This window comes from Tyto alba, unplaced genomic scaffold (genome assembly GCF_018691265.1).
Source record: "Tyto alba isolate M040663 unplaced genomic scaffold, T.alba_DEE_v4.0 Super-Scaffold_1, whole genome shotgun sequence".
NCBI classification, from domain to species: domain Eukaryota; kingdom Metazoa; phylum Chordata; class Aves; order Strigiformes; family Tytonidae; genus Tyto; species Tyto alba.
Window position 1 is genome coordinate 36848324 of NW_024881261.1, and position 21841 is coordinate 36870164.

The 21841-nt window shown below is 48.5% G+C and overlaps 1 protein-coding gene across 2 annotated transcripts in view; it reads left to right on the top strand.

The window, feature by feature from the left end:
- Nucleotides 1-21253, top strand: part of HK1 (hexokinase 1) — a 48968-nt gene extending 27715 nt beyond the window's left edge. For both annotated transcript variants that reach the window (XM_032994557.2, XM_042786339.1), the window contains 15 exons: nt 247-366; nt 2956-3051; nt 4325-4424; nt 4516-4699; nt 4920-5075; nt 6832-7065; nt 8616-8920; nt 9483-9631; nt 9733-9852; nt 10411-10506; nt 11407-11506; nt 13912-14095; nt 16174-16329; nt 17052-17285; nt 18020-21253. In XM_032994557.2, the coding sequence (XP_032850448.1) occupies nt 247-366; nt 2956-3051; nt 4325-4424; nt 4516-4699; nt 4920-5075; nt 6832-7065; nt 8616-8920; nt 9483-9631; nt 9733-9852; nt 10411-10506; nt 11407-11506; nt 13912-14095; nt 16174-16329; nt 17052-17285; nt 18020-18164 (2379 nt within the window). In that variant the 3' untranslated portion in view covers nt 18165-21253. The remainder of the gene's footprint in view (nt 1-246; nt 367-2955; nt 3052-4324; nt 4425-4515; nt 4700-4919; nt 5076-6831; nt 7066-8615; nt 8921-9482; nt 9632-9732; nt 9853-10410; nt 10507-11406; nt 11507-13911; nt 14096-16173; nt 16330-17051; nt 17286-18019) is intronic.
- Nucleotides 21254-21841: the final 588 nt, after the last annotated feature.

Below are 21841 nucleotides of genomic sequence, written 5' to 3' on the forward strand. Positions count from 1 at the left end.
AACTTGTTTCAGGAAAAGCATTTTTATATGGGTGTAGAAGGACAATGTATTTCATAATTTATTATTTAAGGTGTTAATATACACTGCCTGAGAGTATTTTCAGTTTTGTCATTTAAATAGCTTTTAGAAATTGGAGCAGATATTTTCTCCCTTCCCCAGTACAGTTTTCATGTGCAGTTTGAAATGTTTTCTCCCTGAAATTGTGTTCCTAATCATGGTGGTTTTATACTTTCCTCTTTCTTGTAGCTTTTTGATCATGTTGCTGAATGCCTGGGAGACTTTATGGAGAAACAACAAATCAAAGACAAGAAATTACCGGTCGGGTTTACGTTTTCTTTCCCGTGTCGACAATCCAAACTAGATGAGGTAAGAAGATTTCATGATTTTCGTAATATGCAGAAGAGCTACTGTGTTATTAAAACACTGCTAGGAAAGCAGTATCCCAAACGGGTCTCCTTTTCAGGATAAATGAGTGTTCTATTTCACTGTCAGACTTCATGTTTGTGTTTGTGTTTCTGTCTGAAAGTGCTGATTAACAGATGAGGAAGAGGCGTCTGATGTTTTGTACTGCCTCTGCCTGAGCGCCTCAGTATTATGGTTTACCATGTAAACATGGCAGCAGTTTTTCCTGCCTCTCCTGTGCAGCCTTCCTCACCTCTCCAAGGGGTGTAGCTGGGAAAGACCCAGCCCAGCAGTGTTTGCTCAGGTTTTGCTGAACTTCACAAGCGCACGACACCGATCCGGGTCAGGGTGCTGAGCCGTGCCGCCGGCTGGGTGCTGAGGGCAGTCAGGCCAGCCACCGGGGAGCCACGTGCTTTAAAAAGGGATGGAAATAACCGGCCCTGTATGAAGTGACTGATGAGATTCCCATGACAAGGATGCTACGATGTTTTCCTTCTTTTGCTCATTCTACCACAAATGACTCAGCATCTTCCTGGTACAGCATTGCTATGGCAACGGTGTAGGAAGTTAATGCAGGAAAGTTAAATCCTCACAACATGCTTAAGAGGTTGCACTGTTAAAGCACGACCTGCTTTTCTGGCTTGCAAGTCTCTGGGTTTGCCTGGTGCAGCAGCTCCCCAGGTCTTGGTGCTGAGGAGGGTCAGGTGAGGCAGTTTTTATTAACATTTCATCCTTCTTGAGCGATGCTGAGAGCTGAAACTGAGGGTGCTTGCTAGCTCAGGGTCTGAATGTGGTTAAGAACAGAGAGCTGCCTTTTCCTCCATCAGTTCAGAAGAGATGACTTGTTTTTGGTGCAGCTCTCCAGCCTGGCCGTGGTACTCAGCCTACTGCCCGCAGCAGAGCCGTGCCGGGGATGTGGTTGTGAAGTTGAGGTGCCCTTGGGAAAATTTGATTAGCTGCGTGATGAGAGGCGCTTGTTTGTGGGCTGGTTTGCTCAAGCCAGCTGGGATGAGGTCGGGCTTGTGTGGGGCAGGGGCGGGCAGGTAGCGTGTGGGATGGCTTGGGAACACCTGTAGAAACTTGGAGGTAAGAAGTGGCAGAGTGGAGGAGGATAGTGAGGGGCAAGGGAGGGTGTCTCGATAAAAAAAAATAATAAAACTCTCTGAGAGGTTTTTGTGATATTTTAGGCATTTGAAAAATAAGTTTTTCTGGATTCTGTGGGCCACACTGGATCATGGATTGCTGGTTCTGTGAGGCTGTGCTTGCTTGGGTGCTGTTTTCTTGTGCTTGGTGAGCAGAATGAGGCAGGGTGGTCCCTGGTTTCTCCAAGGGTAACAAGGTTGGGTCCCGCTCAACCCTGCTGCACTCCAAGGGCTCCTCCCTGCTACCAAGGGCTTGCTGGAAAAGCAAGAAATCCTTCCAGCACAGCAGCCGGTCTCGCTGAGAGGAGCCGCTCTTCACCAGTGTGGTTTGACCAGATTCCTGAATGATAAAAGTTACTGGGGCTTTGCCATGTTTCTAAATGATGCTAACGAGGGCAGCACAGCACAGTGGCAAAACGTATGCAAACCGAGCTTGTGGTTTAGTGGTAGGAAACTACCTCCTGGTCTGGAAAGAGCTGCCCTGGCCCCTCTGTCCCCTGTAGCTATCTTGGTTGGGAGGGCGAATGTGCACAAGAGATGTGGTTGATTTTTAAGCTGAGGTGTGGGCAAACGTACACCTGAGCAATGGCTGCTTGTGTCTATAGGCTTCAGCTTTTCTGGTTTTTAGCTTCTTGGACTCCTGTTGTGACAGATGTGAATATTGTGGTGGGTATAAAAAGCTGAGCTGATTTGAGTAGTCTTTCCTGTTGACTACTGTCAATGCACTTTTATTATTATCTACTTATATACTGAACGCTCTGAATCATCCAGGCATTATCTAAAAAATTCAGAGGTAGTCATTGCCTTGGGGGATTTGCAGGCTCTTTATGACGGTTTGCAGACAAGGAATTCAATACCAGGATTTCCCTTCTGATCCATACTGTAAGCTGGCGACATACATTGCTCTATTTCCAGTATTTCCATTTGCCTCAACCTATAAACATGATCCTACAGTGAAACAAGCCCAGACAGCCGGGACTTCAGGCAGCAAGTGTGCATCAGGCTGATCCCCACTGCAGCCAAGTCCTGGATGTACAAACATCATATCCCTTCTCTTTAGTCAGTCCCGCGCAGTCAGCTTTTTCTGAAAGCAGTTGATTTCCATGGCCCAAAAGGATTAAATGGTTTTCCAAGAAAAACTGTCGAGGAGTAACGGGGAGAAGAGTGAGCTGAAAATAAAAAATGCAAACAAACCATTTTCTGGCAAGGGAGGGGAAAACAACTTCCCATCTTTCAGCTTAGTGTAATGAGAATCAAAACCGCCGATTGTCTCAGGTTGGGTTGTTAGTTCATATAAGAAAAGAGACCCGAAGATGCATCTGAAGCATAAAGTATTGTTTGAAGGGGGGTAAAAAATCAGGTTGTGTCTTATGGTGACATCCTGTTGAATATTGCTCTCTTGTTTCATCAGGGTATTCTGATAACCTGGACGAAGCGCTTCAAAGCAAGCGGAGTGGAGGGAGCAGATGTTGTGAGGCTGCTTAACAGGGCCATCAAGAAACGCGGGGTAAATTGTACTTCATTCTTTTTCTAACTCTGTATCACAGCAAACTGGCATTTCTTTGTCAGGGACCACCATTCCTGTCACTGACTTGAGCGTGTGACCTGAGTGATGGTGTGGCTCTGCTTTCTTGCACGAAGGTGTGTGGTTTTGCCGTTTGCTGGAAAACGGAGCGACGCCAGAGTTGCTGTGTGGAAGCTGTGATTTTCCTCGTAGCACAAAACCGAGTTACTGTGTTGTGGTTTGTAGCTGGCAACCCTCACCAATTTTATCACTCTCTAAAAACCGAGAAAGTGCTGCGTGTCAGTGCCGCGGATTTTCAGCGGTACCGACGCGTCCCGTTCCCGAGAAACTGCGTCTGGTGGTCTGGGCTCAGCTGAGTTGTGCAGCTGCCTTGCTTGGGAGCGGGAGAGGAGCGAAGGGGGATTTCAGGCTCAGTGAGCTGTGTTACTCCCTGCAGTTTCTCACTGCTGATTTTATAGAGGGTGAAGGTGACCAGGTTGCTGATTTAAACAAATAAAAAGGCACTGAGTGTGAGGTGGGATGAACCTGAGTTTGCGTAATGCTTGCAGCCAGGTGATGTGTTGATTAGTCAGCATCCAAATTCATCGGAAACTGGGCAGTATTTGCTTTATTTGGGCAGTTGTGGACTCTTAAGCAAACCTGTGTTTTACTGTCACCAAACAGCATTACTGTAGTTAATTACTGTCATCAGACTTGGCATCAGGCAGAAGGAGACACTGAAGAAGCTGGAAAGGAATAAGCGCATGTCATTTGGGTAGCTTATTTAGTTGCATCATTTGCTTACATTTTTGTATTAAAATTTTCACAGGAAATAAAACTCCTAGGTTACTTAAAGTGGATTCTGTGAGAAATACGTAACTTGGGAATATTTTCCGGCTTGACTTGTCAAGCAACTGTGTCACATTACACCATGACGTTCGGCTGCAGAATTCATTCCTCCCTCATATATAGCCCTTTTCTTTCCAGCCTAAGGGTGCTTATGTGAGAGCAGGTCTTTGCTCTCTAGAATTACGCTGCTGCTGTTTCCTCGTTTGTCTGGTGCACTAGACTGCTCTCATTGTCTTCTTGGGTTTGTGGGAGAGGGAGCTGGTGGACGGAACAGGTGATACTTAAGAAGCTGAGCTGTGTCATTCAGACAAATTATTTGTCTCCCATTTCTTGTGAAATCAGTTAATAGGAGCAAACCGTTGATAAACAGAAGCAACGATTTCTGGGGAAGTCATATCGTCCAAGTAACATTTTGTTCCTCCCTCAGGACTACGATGCAGATATCATGGCTGTTGTGAATGACACCGTCGGGACTATGATGACCTGTGGTTTTGATGACCAGCGTTGTGAAGTTGGCTTGATCATTGGTAACGCACATTGCTGCTGCAGCATTCACGTGGCTTTTCTCCCTTTGCCTGGCCTCTTTGGTTAGCACCTTCTGATGTCCTTTCCCTAAAGGCACCGGCACCAACGCCTGTTACATGGAGGAGATGCGGCACATCGACCTGGTGGAAGGGGACGAGGGCAGGATGTGCATTAACACGGAGTGGGGGGCCTTTGGAGATGACGGCTCGCTAGAAGACATCAGGACCGAGTTTGATCGGGAGATCGACCGTGGATCCCTTAATCCTGGGAAGCAGCTGTGAGTGAGGCAGTTACTTGTGAGCTTCGCTTCTTTTGTTTTTCGCTCTGTGCTCCCTTTTCCACTTGTGTTACGCATTCAGCAGTTCCAGAAGGCTCGGCTTTGCCCGTGGTGAGGCAAACCGCAGGCTGGGCCGGGCGGTGTGGCGGCACAGCTGGGCTCTGCCTCTCCATGTTTTCCCCTCGGACGGGTGGGTGACTGCCTCTGTCCTCTCCTGCAGGTTTGAGAAGATGGTCAGCGGGCTGTATATGGGGGAGCTGGTAAGGCTCATCCTGGTGAAGATGGCCAAGGAGGGTCTGCTCTTTGAGGGGAGAATCACCCCTGAGCTTCTCACCAAAGGGAAGTTTGAGACGAAGCACGTTTCTGCCATAGAAAAGTGAGTGGCTATCCCTTTTCACCCCCTGGGTTTCACAGTGACTCTGAATGTTAATTTTCCAGCATCTCTTTTTGCTCTGTGGGGAGATGCACCGGGGGTGGCTGCCATCCTCCAGCCCAAGTGCAGAGCTGGCATGTGGGGACCCCCGGCAGACAGTCTGCGCCCTCCTTCACAGGATTTCTCCCTTTTTCTGTGTTGGGAAGAACTATGAAAGCCTACCAATCCATGCAGCTACAGGGTATGCGCTGTGCTACCTCTCACCCCGCCCGCAAAACAACTCAGAAGTTGCTACCCTGCAGCTGAAGACGGGAGTGAATTGGCTTAGTGCCTCCTAGCAAATACTTGTGTTGCTCCTTGCTGTATCCACGGGATCGCCGGGCAGAAAGAAAACAAGCATGACAAGGCAGAGCATTCAGTCTCGTAGGCAGTGCCGGGTGCTACATGGTGACCTCTGAGCTATGCGCCAGTTGGTTTCTTACGGTGTCATCACCCCTTTGGTCAGTGCTTATCGGCTCTCCCCTCTGCGTTTTTAAAATTCACATCACTGGGGTAGTTTGTACTGTAGTCACCGGGCTGGCTTTTCTTTTTGAAATGCTGCCGATTTGGGTGCACACGTATAGCGGTACTGCAGATTGTGAGTGCAACGCCAGGAGAACAGCCAGTAAATTCTACAATGCCTGTTGCCCTGTTCTACTCCCGCCCCTGCAGACTATCTTATCTGAACAGCTTTCCATTAAATGTACAGAGGTACCAATGTAATATTGAACAACGACGAGAAAAATGCAGTTATTGAGAAATTCAGTTATTAAGAGCAAAATTTGCCCTGAAATCCCACCTCAGCTCCTGAAGAGCCCTTTGGTTATAAATAGGGGGGCACATCCCTGTGCAGCTTCAAGGTTCTAGCTGATGTTAGCAAGATGCAGGAGTCCTTAAAAAGATGTATGCGGTGCAGTTAGTAATGACAAGATAAACTCCTTGTGTTTTTGTCTGGGAAATGACCGAGCTGGACGTGGATAAGTTTTGCCAGAAACTCTGCTCTCAGTCTGGGTGCTAATGAGGGAAAATGCGGTGCAAGAGGCAGAAATTCAGTGAGGTTGTCAAAGCCTGAAAAGAAACCCATTAGGATGAAATCACTTAGGCAACCTTCGCTCAGGGTTTTGTTTTTCACACTGGGCTTAATTTATTGAGATATATGAACAAGTGAGCGTGGGATTAGGTGTGTGCTCAGGCCTGTGCTGAATTGTGGGGCTGGAGCTTGTTTGAAGTTTAAAGCATCAGTGTGACGGGAAAAGCATTTAATTCCTCCAGGTCTGTAAACTGCTTGGAAGTTGCTGACTTTCTTGGGGGTGCGCTGAAGGAGAGACTTGCACGCGATTGTCTTTGGAAGGGGTTTCCAGTGACATGATGTACCTCTTGCCTTGGGGGAAATGAACTTGAAGGGGAACAGGCTCTCAGGTACCTATAGGAGAAATTCATCCCATGGGGTGGCTGCTGTAGTACCTGGAATTGCATGATGTGTAGGTGGCATGTTTGCACCAGGCTTTAATGAAAAGCTGTTGCTATCTGTGAATCAATGCATATGTAGAGCATTTTATTTCAAGCCTCGTGGAACATCCTAGTCCAGATCTCTTAGGAAATTGTCTTTCTAACCTCTTTCTCAAACCCCAGGCAGGGACACCCACGGTCGGCTGTGCCTCGGTCCTGCATTTTATAGCTCCCCCGCTAAGGAGCACCCTTTACCGCTCTCTCTTTGTAGGAGCAAAGAAGGTTTGAACAAAGCCAAAGAAATTTTAACCCGCCTGGGGGTGGAGCCGTCCCATGAGGACTGCATCGCCGTCCAGCACGTCTGCACCATCGTGTCCTTCCGCTCGGCCAACCTGGTAGCCTCCACGCTGGGTGCCATCCTCAACCAGCTGCGGGATAACAAAGGGGTCGGCCGCCTCCGGACCACCGTGGGGGTCGACGGCTCCCTCTACAAGATGCACCCGCAGTGAGTCCCTCTGCTCGTGCCCTTAACACTCGACTCAAAGGGTCGAGCACGTAACCCCCAGGCGTCACCCAGGCACGCGGTTTGGGTGTGAGATGGGGAACCCGCAACATGGGCATGGGGGTTTGGTGCGAGATGGGGAGCTGGGTGGAAAGGAGAGATGTCTTTAAGTGAAGAAGTAGGGTGAGATTTTTAAAAAGCCAACAAAACCACAAAGAAAAGAACCAAAACCCTGAGTAATTGGATACTGCAGTATCAGTGAAAACTACGGTGGTTTGAGCGCATACCTTAAGGGATCTCAATAGACCTCTTGGAAGGAGAGTTTCTTTGTACAAAACATTACCTTCTGCCTGTGGATTGGGCTCTGAGGAGACCTGCATTAATGCACCTTGATCTCCAATTTAAACTCAGTTGTTTTGAAAAAGACTGTGCTGAACCCTAAATGTTTTTTAGTCTTTCTGAAGATATACTTGGAAACCAGGGGAAATAACATTTCCATGGCCTTTTAAAAACTGGCTTTGTCTTGGTTTTCCCTATCTTGAAAGTTACATTTTTAATCAAACAGCTGTTTAGATTTATGTAGAAATCAGAGTGGAAGTTGAGCTCTTCTGCTGTGGGTGTACCTGGTCCTGGTAACGGGGTTTGGTGTGAATCTTAGTGTCCAAAATAACCCCAGTGCCTAAGCCTTAACGCTGCGGATGTTTTGGAGTGGCTGCTGGCCTGTGTGTGCGCCAGCAGAGGAGCACCTGCATAAGTGTTGCCAAGTTCAGGATGAAGAAATGGAAGGAATAGGCAGTGTGCTGGTGTGGTTTATGCACACATGGTAAAAGGCTTTTTATTTAGTAAATAATAACTGGTGATAAACAAGTCAGCTTTCAGTCTGGGCTGTAGGATTTAGCTGTGGGTACCGAAGGGGAGCAGAAGCCCAGCATACAGGACATACCTTGGCATTGGAGCTGGCTGGGAGGCCTGAGTGTCATTTCGGAGGAAACTTTTGAAAGGAGAAACGTGTTAAACGTTTCATTTTTCAGTTTCCCATTGTTTTGTTGAAAAAAAAAATATTTTCCTTAGTTAAAACCATAAAATTTTGGCAAACGGATTTCCAAGAGCGCCATTTTGACTCGCTTTTCCAGATGGGCAGGTCTAGGGTGTGTTAAGAGAACGCACATGGGCAATTTTTGTTTTTGAACTGTTTTCCCCACGCCACCTAAACCCGTAAGTTCAGGACAGCTTGATGACCCCAGGAAGAGGGGATTGGAGCGGCACTGGAGCCCCAGGGGGTTTCTCCCATCTAGGGTCAGGTTGAGGGGACGACACTCTGATGCTCCCGCCTGCTTTTTGCTGGCTTTTCTTAGAAATTCGGGAGGAAAGAGGTCATAGGGAAGAACTGCTCTTCCCTGGCAGTTTTCCTACTCGGGAGGCTGTAGCTGGTTTGGGCACGATGAGGCTCCTCGCTCTCCTTGCGGTCGGTTCGTGTTGGCAAGCGTGGATTTTGGGGGCCGTGGGGGGTGGGCACCGCCGCCGGCGGGGCTGGCAGCCTCCCCGTCCCGCAGGTACGCCCGGCGCTTGCACAAAACCACCCGGCGCTTGGTGCCCGACTCGGAAGTGCGGTTCCTGCTGTCGGAGAGCGGCAGCGGGAAGGGAGCGGCGATGGTGACGGCGGTGGCGTACCGGCTGTCGGAACAGCACCGGCTCATCGACGAGACGCTGGCCGAGTTCAAGCTCACCCACGAGCAGCTGCTGCAGGTGAAGAAGAGGATGAGGGCGGAGATGGAAGCGGGGCTGAAGAAGAAGACTCATGAGACTGCCAAAGTGAAAATGCTGCCCACCTTCGTCCGCAGCACGCCGGATGGGACAGGTAAAGGCCTGCCCTCGCTGGAGTGAGGGCACCGGCTTGGCCGCGGGGTGCCCGAAATGGGCTCCCGGCGCTGGGGTTCGGTGGAGGGTGAGCAGAGCTGGTGCAATGAAAGAGGAGCCTCCTGAGCTGTGCGGAGGAGGGAATCTCAGCCTGCGCTGCCCTTGTGCTGGTTGCACAAGGCCACGTCCTTGCCGCAGGGTGCAAGCAAGCCACGGCCTGGCAGGAGAAAACCACGGCTGAACTCATCGCCCAAAACCCATCAGAGCCCTGTTCGCAAAACCTGGGCGTTTGCTTCACATTTCTGGGTGGCTGGCCAAATTTCTGCTTTCTCTCAGGGAACAGTTGTGTGGGTCCTCTTTGTTTTGTTGGTTTAAAACAAAAAAAAACCACCAAAAACTGAAAAAAAAAAAAAAAATCAGAGCAGCATCTAAAATCCTCCTTTGATGAAGATCTTCCCAACTGAGTTTCTAAGAGATTTTATATCAAAGTGCTTCCTGGGGAAAGCACTTTTAAAAATTTTGCTTATGGTTCTTTAAGTAATACACACATAATTCTTTTACAGAGAATGGAGACTTTCTGGCACTTGACCTTGGAGGGACAAACTTTAGAGTTTTGCTGGTGAAAATCCGCAGCGGTAAAAGGAGAACCGTTGAGATGCACAACAAGATCTATGCCATTCCTATAGAGGTCATGCAGGGAACGGGAGAAGAGGTGAGTAGTTGTGTTTCTCTTGCAGTGCTGCTGCTCTTTAAATACCTTCTTGAGAGCATGTAACATGTACAACTTAAAACGAGTGACTTTTCTCTTTAAAGCTGTTTGATCACATTGTTACCTGCATTTCTGACTTCTTGGATTATATGGGGATAAAAGGAGCACGTCTTCCTCTTGGCTTCACGTTTTCCTTCCCTTGCAAGCAGACCAGTTTGGATGCTGTAAGTTCCTTAGTATCTTTTGAATCTGCTTCTGTGCATATGAAATGTCAAGTGTACAGAATAACATTTGGGTCTTGGTGAAAATAAGATGAATATTCATATACTATAAGGAAGCAGGAACTAGGCGGTGGTGTTTGGAGCAACATTCAAAAGTCCAACTCTAAAATGTTGTCATCTTGCTGATGGTAGGAGGCTTGGTCAAGCCAGGGAGACTCTGGAGTGTGACTGAGGGAGAAGACAGGTTGTTCACCCATGTTGGTGAATACTGGAGAACCTCCTCCTTGAGCTGAGGGCCCCTGTGAGACCATGTGCTGACTGGCCATAAATATTCATGACCGTTTGCTGGGACCGTGGGGTCAGAGCTGCGGTGAGCGGTAACCTGTGGTCCCTTGCGTGAAACATTGTGACTTTGTGCTTTTACAGGCTGGGGAAGTGAGCAAATGCAGGGAAGTTATCAGATAAAAATGCTCAGTGATCGTCCCTTAAAGGATTGTAAGATGTTTGGGACAATCTGTAGTGCACCAGGAAACTTGATAAGCCTGTTTTCTTTCTTTTTAGGGTATTCTTCTCAACTGGACAAAAGGCTTCAAAGCTACAGACTGCGAGGGAGAAGATGTGGTGTATTTGCTTAGAGAAGGAATTAAAAGAAGAGAGGTGACTTTATTTTTGGTTTTGTTTTCTTTTTCTCCTCCTTCTCCTTTTCCTCCAGACTTGACAAACCTCATGGGTCAGGCTGGCTCCTTCTCACAGTGTTTGTGTGCCTTGAGGACACGGGCTGTGCCTCCCGTCTTGCACAGAAGGCGTTTGGAGGGTGCACAGTGGAAATGGAAGAGTTCAGCCACCAGACCAAAATTGCTACTCAAAATGAGCTACACTGGGGATTTTGTTTCACTGCTTGTTTTTTTTCCCCAGAGGCTTCTCACTTTCTAAATTTGGCAGAACTTTCAAGGCTTCTTTCAAACCCTGTGGCAATTTTCACTGCATCAGAGCATGGAGAAAGCAGGAGTTTTCAATATAGCGATTGTAGGAATGAACCTCAGTGCACCCTAAATGACAGTTTTCTCCACTCCCAACCCTTGATCTTGAAAAAGCCTCAAGCAGCTTAGCAGAAACTTTCGAAGGGAAGAAAAATAGCCTGGGGAGAGCATTAATTTTGCAGAGTTTTTATCAGCAAGTGAAAAGGAGGTCTTAAAAGCCTTTGCTACTGGATTTGCTGCCGCGCTGCTGTAATACAGAATGGTGATAGCCCTCTATCATATGTGACTGTATATGAGATCTGTACTTAGATATACCTAAGCCAAAGAGGACAGCCAGGAATATACTTTCTTCTAAAAACACAGTCTATCAGAAGTAGAGCATGCAAGGAGCCTTAGGTACCTGCTGGTAGATTAAGTTCCTATTTTTGCATGTGTAAAATCAGGCTGGTATTCTTGGTTGTTTGTTTCCAGTGTGTTTTGACAGCATCTCCTTTGGTGTGCTCCTTTTGTGTCGCCTTCGCTGTAAGGGGTTGCCCCAAACCCAGAGTTCTGACAGTGGCATTTCTCTTTCCCAAAGGAATTTGACTTGGATGTGGTGGCTGTGGTGAATGATACGGTGGGCACAATGATGACTTGTGCTTATGAAGACCCAAACTGTGAAATCGGACTCATTGTGGGTACGTGTTAGAGCTGCTTTTTATTTGGCGCTTTTTTATTAAACAGCGTGTCAACATATCTGTCTGTTTTCTCTTGGAGATGTCCCCGTGGTTAACTGAAAATATAGCTAGGGTGTCCAGGAGTGAAAGATTTTGAGATTAACAGCCATCCATTAAGAAGCAAGCTGCATGAAGGAGTTAAGAGCAAAATTCAGCAGACAAGTCTAGTTCTGCCCACGATCAGTTGAGATGCACACGGGATGTAAAGCTGAACAAATCCTGCCCGTTTTGTCTGGGAAGGGCACTGTGCTGCTCGTGGAGGGAGCAGAAGTGGGCTCGTGTGGCCTCACCAGCTCCTGGTGTATCTGGTCTTGTAGCCGTAAGAGTTTCCCTGCTGGGGTGTTCAGGTAGCTCACAGCTTCCCTTGAGCACGTGGTCTCTCAGAATAAACTTGGAAAGCACAGCCACAATTCCCGAATGGCACGTGATGGAAAGCACCGACAGACCGAGTGCAGCGACTGACAGCTCCCTTCCCAGCAGTGAGACAGCTGAAATGATTCCACAGGCGACTGCCCATGCCTTCGCAAACGCCACGCTTGGGGTGCCTGCGGCACGGGGCGGTGTGAATTCCCAAACCTGTCCAGAGAAATGAGTTCTCGGCGGGAGAGGGGGGGACGAGGCACCTGCAAGCTCTAAGAACGCTTTCAGTTGCGGGGTGGCTTGTAGGAAGATGAAACGCCACCAATTTTTCCTCCAGACAGCTGGAAAATGTCCAGGATGAGTCAGCACAGCGCAGCGTGGGTAGGAAGCCGTGTCTGCGCAGCGCCGTCGCTGGCGTGCTTTCAGGGACAGAGTTCCCTGCAGGGAGGACGGCGCGTCCTTGGGGTGCTGAACGCATCCTCTGAGGACCGTTTGCTACAGCTGTGCCAGATATGCTCTCCAGCCAGCGTGTCTGCCCGCAGAGCAGGGACTCGGAGGTGGCCTGGGTACATCTGGGATAGGGAGGGCGAAAGCCCCGGGGCTCTGACAGCTCCCTCTGCCCTGCCTGAATTGCCTTGGCCACGCTGACGGCGACTGCGTGAGCCGGCAGTCGCCCTGCTCTCCCCAGTGCAGGGAGGTGGGGAAACTTTCCCGCTGTTGCTTGGCAGGGAAAAATATTCTCGCAAGGACGAGTCCGCGTCACGCTGGTGCTCTGTCTCTGCCCAGTGCCACCTCTCCTGTCCAGGAGAGACGATGCTTTGAGTCTCTGCTGCTGCTGCTGCTGCATACTTTGGAAACTGCCACTGATGAGACCAGGTCTCTGCTTGTCATCTGCTGGCGAGAGGAGATCATCTAAAAACCTGTCAAACAACCTGTATTTAATAGGTATCACATCCTCAAGCAGCCCTTTGGTAGATTGTTCTGGATGATGAGACTCTGTCGGGAGGTTGGCCGGTGCTGATGGTCCACAACTGGGTTTGATTTGGTTTGATTTGTTCCTGCGAACGTGGGTCTTGATCTGCAAGTCCCTAGACTTTCTCCCCCAGGCCCTGTGCTGTGGCTCAGCTCTTCTGCAGCAGGGGAGTACTGTGGGAGGATCTATTTTTGCTCAGACTTTATTGATACAGTACCCTAAAAAAGTTGCAAAGAAAAACAGACTTGATGATATAATTGGTGCAGAGTCGTGACGCAGGGTTAAAGGAGAGTCTGGTGTGCAACTTCAGGAAAACTTTCGCCCCAGGTAGCAGCAAAAGCTGTCTCCCTTTGCTTCTAAAGCTTTGCTCCCTAAGGCCTCTGTGTACACAGTGTGCTTTGTAATTGTGACAGTCCCTAGGATCCCCTTTAAGCAGAATCAGATACAGCATCATTTCAACATGGAAGTAACCTCCCTGCTGAAGAAATTATTTAAGCAATTTAAATCAGAAAAAAAAAAACCCAAAAAACAACAAACAAGCAAGAACTAAAAAATACCCTGCAGTTAGCTGGTAAAACCTCTGGGGTTTTCTTTGCCTGATGCCTCAGAACTTGCTGAGGTTCTTCAGTTCAGCAAATTTTCCCCTGAATTTTGTGGGTCCGTGGGCTTTGTGGAAGGTGGTTCCTAACTTCCAAATCCAGCTGGCTGCTTGCTGCAGTTTTGGGTTCAGAAGCACGTGAGGGTTGGTGTGCCAAAAAGGCCACACTGCTGCTCCGCTCTGTAACGTGGGACCCTCAGCCCAGCTGGATCTTCAGTTATATTCTCCTATATATTATATTCTCCTTTGATTTAGGATTATTGAAGAACAGGATTTTTTGGTGTTGTTTCAAATGATGTTTTGACTTCATCATTCAGAAAAAGTACATTCAAGGTCCCTACCCCCCGCCCCCCAAGGTTTTGTCAGGGCTGTCGTGCTTGTTCTAGTGTTGTTTCGTTCCATACAAAGAGTAATTTCAGTATTTTCTTCTTTCAGGGACTGGCAGCAATGCCTGTTACATGGAAGAGATGAGAAACATAGAGATGGTGGATGGTGAGCAAGGACGGATGTGCGTGAACACGGAGTGGGGAGCGTTCGGGGATAATGGATGCCTGGACGATATCAGGACAATATATGACAAAGCCGTTGATGACTATTCACTAAATGCTGGAAAGCAAAGGTACTGTGGGATAAATGGTGTGCTAAGTATAAGCCAGGTTGCCTTAAATGCTTTTAAGAGAGAACAGGATTTCTCCCAGTCGGAGAAGGGAGAGGTTAAGAGTGGAAAATGACTGCAGCCCTATCCTGTGGGATCTCCCTCTTCTGTGCTTTTCATGGTCGCTGCTTTTTTGCAGCTTATTTGCTGCCATGGGACTGCAGCAGAGTTTTTGGAGAGAACTTCAAGAGTCTTGAAATTACTAAGAGACCCTTTTTCTCACCCTGTGTTGTACTGAGGGGGTTAAGATAGCTTGTCATTCTTTTGCTCTTGGTCTCAATTTAATCTCTTTTAGCTGAACTCTCTTTGTAGAGGGCTCTGCCTCTAGAAATCCTCAGCCTGGACCAGCTGGTGTGGCCGGAGCTGCTCACTGTAAAGCAGTCAGGAGTTTTCTAGCAGTTGCAGCCAGCTCTTACTTCAGGCAATTTTTTGGATGAAATAAGAGGGCCTGCCTTTCTTGGCCCTGGAGGTTGGTCCCCTTTTGGGGTCCAGCTCTTGTTTGGGCAAGTGCTTCCCTGTCCCCTTCAAGAAAGGGCTGACAAGGAGGTGTACCCAGCACCGAGAAAACTGGGCTGAGACTGCTGCATGCCCAGTTCATAATTACTCTGCAGCAGTGCTTTGGTGCCAGGAGCTTTTAAAAAGATTTTGTGACTAGACGAAATCTGCCTGAAAACCTGGGGGATGCAGACAATCTGGCAGGTCCCTCGAGAAGCCCTTTAGAAGTTAGGGCTGAAACGGACCCAGAGAGGCAGATGCTGAGTGAGGCTGATGCAGCGGCAGAGTTGGCATGGAGTAAGCAGCCAAAGGCAGGATTGGAGACTGCCAGGGGAATAATTTATTCCAGGGAGAGTTAAGCACTCGAGAGGGAGGACGCTTGCTGGGTACAAGCCTGAGAGAGCTCATGGTCTTAAATGGACTGCGTGGCCTGCTTCCAGCGGGATGGTGCGCTGGGCTCACCTCAATCCAGGGCAGAAACCCTGCTTTAGAGCTTCACGGGGTGAAATAAAGGATGCATTGCTGAATGCACTTGTCAAGAAATGGAAAAAGTGTTCAATTCTCATCAGTAAGGGCACAGCTCACGAACCCCAAAATGCTTCACTGGAACCAGAATTATGCTGGAGGGGAAGGAGCACAAAGCAGACTCCCGCCCTGCTCGGCACAGGGCTGCCCTGTACTGGTGCCGAGCATCGTTCATGGACCTCTCCTTGTTGTGTGTCGGGAAGAGGTCTGCAGGTGGAAGATATTCCCTCTCTCTAGCCTGGGGACAGGCCTGCAAGCGGGAAACTCAGGTCCTGTGTATAAAGTGAGGGATAAGAGGGGTTCAAGACAGCTTGGTTCCTCTCTGGGGTTTTTAGACTACTGGTTCCTTACTGGAAGCCAGGTGCTGGGATTAACTGAAAAGCATAAACCAGCCCTGGACCCCCAGCTTGGTAGTTTACAGGTCAATGATCCTGCAAACATGCCGGACATACCTTTGCACATCTTTTGTCTTTCACAGGGTTTTGCAGCACAGGACTCCCTTAAAAATGCTGCACTCGCAGTGACTGTACCTTGGGTTTTCCTGTAATTTTGCTGCATGGAGCCACTGAGCTTTTCCTGTTGATGATCTCAGCCGTGCTTCAAGAGGGCTCCCAAATATTGCGTGGCAGAGACAACTTTTCCCTGCAGCCTGCTCAGGGCTGTCATGGGGGGATGCACGGCAAATTTTTTCCTCATCTTGGCACCGTTCTTCTCCCTGGCGACAGGTTTTCATTTCTTCCATCTGGGAGAAATACCAGCCATCATTCCCCCAGCCAGGCTGTTGTTAACATGGTAGTGAGGAGCAGATGAAGTGTTTGTAGATGGGTTCGCGAGGCTTCCCACTGAGTCTTCATTTTCTTGCTTGATCTTTCTAGTAAATGGCCATTCCGTGTAAATCGGGTTGCGTATTTCACGTCCCCAGTGTGTGTGGGCAGGACACCTGGCTGATAACACAGCTGCGATGCTGCCTCTGCCGACGTGAGCAGCATCCCTCTGAGCTGTGACGCTGTCTTTCACTGCAGGTACGAGAAGATGATCAGTGGGATGTACCTGGGGGAAATAGTCCGCAACATTTTGATCGACTTCACCAAGCGGGGGTTCCTGTTCAGAGGTCAGATTTCGGAGACGCTGAAGACCAGGCATATCTTTGAAACCAAGTTCCTTTCTCAGATTGAGAGGTAAGAGCACCCCACGGGAGGCTGTTTAGGGTGAAACAGCGTTGGCAACGCTTGTCTGGTGGCGCGGCTGGAAGGAAGGGACAGCTGGAGAGCATTGCTTGGTTCTCCAGCGATGATTTTGGTTTCAGTAAGAGCCTGCACATGCACAGAAGGACTCTTTACAACATCATCTGAATTTCTAGCAGTGCTCACTGCTAAATCATGGGAAGGGCTGTCAAGGGTTCCCTTCCTGTATCATGTTATTTGCTTGCTTGGAAATGAAGCCATTTTCCTGTGCCCCTTGTCTGTGTCTAGCTATAATTGTTAAACTGAATGAACACTAGCTGAATGAGCATTTCTTTACTGGATATTTTTGTTTCTTTATTGCTCAGACTCTGTATTTTAAAGCAGTCTCAAAGCCTGTTGAGTCTTTATGGTGGGAAGAACCCCAAGCTGGTCATTAAAAATATTTTCCTGAAATGCCCTTTGGTAAGAGAAGGGAAGGCAACACAGAGCTGGACTCAGAGCCTCCCTTGCTGCCCGTGCCCCTCTCCTGCACTGCAGCACGGTGCTGGGGCGAACAAATTTGCATTCCCCAAGGTCTCTTGCATTTCTGGCAGGAAAGGCTGCTCGCTGCCTGGCGTGGGGTGCGTGAGGGCAGCCACCAACGCGGCGGGGGTTTGTGGCAGTGGCTTGAGTGGGGGAAACCTTTAATTTACCGCTGTGCTCTTCTGCTTCTGCAGTGACAGGTTAGCCCTGCTGCAGGTGCGAGCCATCCTCCAGCAGCTGGGGCTCAACAGCACCTGCGACGACAGTATCATTGTCAAGACGGTGTGCGGAGCGGTGTCGAGGCGAGCAGCCCAGTTGTGCGGCGCTGGGATGGCTGCGGTTGTAGATAAAATTAGGGAGAACAGAGGATTAGAGCACCTGGAGATAACGGTTGGTGTGGATGGGACTCTGTACAAACTACATCCACAGTGAGTATTCGCCTCCTCAGCATTTATTTGCCTGCAGTCTGCAGCGTGTTGCTTGTACGTCCTTTCTCTTGACTCACCAAACTGGTCTCTCTTACTTGCTAGGATAAGAGCCAGGGAAAAGAAGTCTTAATCAGGGGTGGTGAGGGCTTTCTAAAGGGCAACAAGAGGATCAAGAAGGACTTGCGAAGGATTCTTGGGGCGGTGACAAACTGAAGGGGACGCAGCTTGCCGAACAAGTTGGAAGCCGCACAGCGAGGGAAGGATCTCTTGGCTATGCAAAGGGGATGACAGAGCAGTGCTGAAATGCCTGGTGCCTCTTCGGAGGGTGTTTCTGTTCAGTGTGTGCAGGAGCCGGGCTGCTGCGAAGCCACGGCAGGAGAGGGCAGGAATCTAAAAGAGCTGGCAACAGGAGGAGGAGAGGACTAGTGCTCGTCTCTGGTGTGCATGGAGGGAGATGGGTGGGAAGGAAAAAGCTGTCTGCGGTCTCTTCTCTCCCCTTTGCTGTGGTACCAGCAATCTGGGTTAACCCCCCCGCAGACAGAGAGGCAGGGCTGGGGTGCAAATGCTTCTTTCCTTTAACTTCCACTGCTCCCGCTCTTCAAACCCACCCTAGTTTCCAGCGTTTTAGTTCATTCCCCGGTGAAAGGGGAAGCACCGCAAAGGCCCGTGGCAGTGCTACACTCTGCGGGTGCTGCGGGACCTCCCTCACCCACTGCCGTTGTTTCCTTCCGCAGCTTTTCAAGGATCATGCACCAAACAGTCAAAGACCTGGCACCCAACTGCGACGTGACCTTCCTGCTGTCGGAGGACGGCAGCGGGAAAGGGGCAGCACTCATCACAGCGGTGGGATGCAGGCTTCGCGATGCCGAGCAGAACTGAACTCCACATCCTGGCCCCGGTTCTGTCTTGTGAGCACTTTCTCATAAAGCAGCGACTGCCTAGTCAGAACTGGTAAAAACCCAGAACTCACTGCTTTATCGGGGGAAAAAAAAAAAAAAAAAATCATCAACTAATGACATAAAAAATTAGGATACAGGATAGAATGTGTGCTGTTAATAATATCTCCTGTTTCTGGACCCCAATCTGCATGTTTCTTATTCACCTTGTCAGTACCTTTCCCGTCTGTAGGTCATGGAAAAATCAGTCTATAATTTCTGCAGCTGTCCAAAATCGGTTGTTGTCTGAGACGAAATTGCCCCCAAGTGATGTGCGTTGAGAGCTACCGTTGCATCGTACCAAATGTGTTCTTTGCAGCATCCCTGTTAAGCGCACTGCCAGCACGCTGACCACCAGACCTGGGTGTTGATGCTTTTAGTGAAGGGGAAGCAACAGTTCCCTCCTGCATATCTACCTGCTGTTGTTTCGTCTAAAGCGATTGTGAAAACATTATGGTGTGTCAGCACTGTGCACGCACGTAACTCTATAGTGGGACTTGACAATACGACTTGCTTCTTTGATGCTTGTTTTGTCATGGTAAAAGTAAACGCCCTTGTCCCACAGATCTGGTTCCACTGGTATTTCCCATTGCTTCTGTGAATAGTGTTGTGTTACTGGGTGAAACCTGTCACGTTTTGGCAAGAAATCCCTAAAGAGTAAAACAGAGTGGTTGGCAATTGGGGTAATCCAAATCTCCAGACCTGGGAAGTCGGTAGATTTATGGTCCCTCCACGGGCTGTGCTGTATTCTTCTGTTTAAGGGTTCTTACAAAAAATATTTTCTATCTCTTCTTGTTAGTCTAGATCAGGGCACTGCAGCTGCCCTTCTACCGAATCTGCAGCTAGGCAGTGTCACTCGGATGTGTATACTTCCGTCTCTCGCCTTAAAATGGGTATTTGCTTCCACTCAGAGCTTTAATCTTTAATACTGTTAAGCAGCCACTCAAAACACAAACACTCAGCTAGAGTTAGTGATCAGAAAGGAATACGAGGGTTTGATTTTCATCTTGCCTTGGGGACCCGGGTGCGTAAACTAAACAAACCACAGAGCCGAAATCGGACCCAGCTTACTCCAAGGACTAAAGCAACAACAAAGATCATATACACTTTGGTGTATCCTGTCCTCTGTTGAGTCGATGCCATTATTATATTTGCATACCAGTTGCATTCTTTAAATTGAGAAGCAGTTAGGAAGGCAAATGTTGAATAACATTTGCAAGTCACGCCTCTTTCTGCAAAGAGGGAGACGACACAGTAGTCCTTAATTCCCACTCTTCTACCAAAAATGAATTTGAGATGTCTGCATGAATTTTCCCTGCTGCCTTTTCCTGCAGACTGTAGATGGAAATTTGCAGGCTATTCCTCTTTGTCCTCGTTCCACTCCCCTAAGATTTGGATTGCCCTACCTATCGATAACATTTCAATATGCATTATGGTGCACTGTGAGTGAATGTTGTAAAGTAACATGTGAGTCACAAACAGTCATTGCAGCTTTAAGTGTGTGTCTACCTGAAAAATTGCATGCCTAACTGGTTTTGCAAAGGTAGAGAGTCTTTTTACTTTGCACACTAGTAGCTCCGATACTAGTGTTACGTGATACTTGTGAAAATATTAAACTTTTTTGATGTGCGTTAACTGGTGTTTAGTGGTTCTTTCTGGAAGAGGTGCTGTTGGCCGGTGGCTTAGTGCTTTGGGAAGAGCTATTGTGTAGGGAGAGCTGCAACCTAATCCCAGTGGTGCCTGCGTTTTGTGTGTGTGTTTTTATTCCCGGGCATTCGGGGTCAGATTCAAACAGGGTGGATTTCACCCAGGTCCCCATGCCTCCTGTTTCCTAATGTAGTTCAGCAGAGGCACAGAGCTGACAACGCCCAAATCTTAGGGGGCACGTAGCTTGTCCGGGTGCATCTCATGCCCTGCCTCATGCAGGGGGATCTGCAGAGCAGGAACACCTCAGCCCGCTGCACCGAAGCCGGTGTGATTATATTAGGCCTTGCCAGATACACAGTGACGGGTACGTTACAGTCGCTGTGTCCCCGCAGAAGTCTGCTGCCTGTCAGAGTCCGTCAGCTCCCTGTGCGCACGGGGTTAACGTTTGCAGAATCGCAGCGTCAGGTGCTCCTACAACTCTGGTTTGCACAGCCAGCGCTGGAGTTGTATATGAAAGCCCCTTTTGCATACACTAAGGTTGTGCTTCTCCAATAACCCATTTTACGTTACAGCTTGAATAGTCTCTGACACCCTTGATGTGCAGCTATGACCCCAAATAGGAGGCAGAAGAAGGTGAGAAACTTTTCGGGCACAGGGGACACATTGCATTTTAATTGCTTGAAGATTTGCAAATCTTATGCCTGCCGTTGGCAGTGCTGTAGGGGTGGTGTGAGCTGTGCCTGGGGACCTGGGTTTGGAGCTCTTCAGCATTTCAGGGCTAGGCTCAGTGCAGGATAGAGGGTGAATGAGAAGTGGAAGTTAAACTTGGTCTCAGGGTGTCTGTGAATTTTGGAGATGCTGGCATAGGTCGTTTTGTTTATTGGATCCAGCTCATAACAAATAGGGAGTGAGTTTGTGTTTCTAACAGTGCAACTTTTCCTACTGTGGACCATAGGTGATGTACTCGATAAGACACGGCAGTTCTTTTCCAAAGGGAGACCTGGTGGGATTTCCATTTCCAGACTACTTCTTACCCCTAGGAAACTGTTCCAAGTGAATCACAAACTATAACTGTCTGAAGAAATGTCTCCAATGTTATCCAAGCAATGACTGAGATGTCTTACTTAAAGCTTTTAGGCTTGGTGAATAAGATCATAGTCCTCTTAATTGTTAAGCTGTAATTACTGCAATATGAACACAAAAATCTTATATTTCCTGGGGAAAAGACCATTTGCATACCACTGTTGTAATGTCATCCACTCCTTACTCCTCTGGGGGTTCTCTCAGAAGCCTTTTGAATGGGTTTTAAAACAAGCAGACTTTGTTTTGTTTTGTTTTCTTAAGAAAATAGCAGAAGGCAAAATAAAGTGTTTCTGAACTTCTGAACCCCGGTCTGTGCTTTTTGTTCGTTCCTGTGCCATAAAAATGAGATTCTTCAAATGTTTTTCTTTACTGACTGCAGGGACTCCATTGCTGCTTAGAGCACGAGTAATGGTGCAGAGGAAGGATTTATTGCTGACCTGGAGGTGCTTTACTGCTGCATGGTATTTGATCGTGTCTATATTTATATGAAGAATTGCATGTATTTACTATGGAGCATGGTGTTCCTGTTACCTCATACAGCACAGGAAATAATGTAGTCTGCCTTGGCATGCCGTTTCTTCCAGTATCTAACAAGGGCTCAGAGCGTCTCTGCTTTCCTAACTGGTGCTGTTTCTGGCAGAGAAACTTCTCGGGATCTGCAGTGTGAGTCCTCCAGGGCGCAGAGAGTTTCGCCTGCAACCTGAAGAAATCGTCCTCCGCTTTCCGCACTCAGATTTAAGAGCGAGATGTGCCTTGAACTGTCAGAAAACGTCGGTGCCTGTCAGGGACTGCACAAGGGGAGACACTGCCAGTGCGTGTGTGTGACACTTGGGCGTCTGAAATAGGCTCTGGCTGGCCGTGAGGGCGTGATTGAAGATGGGATGCTCAAGA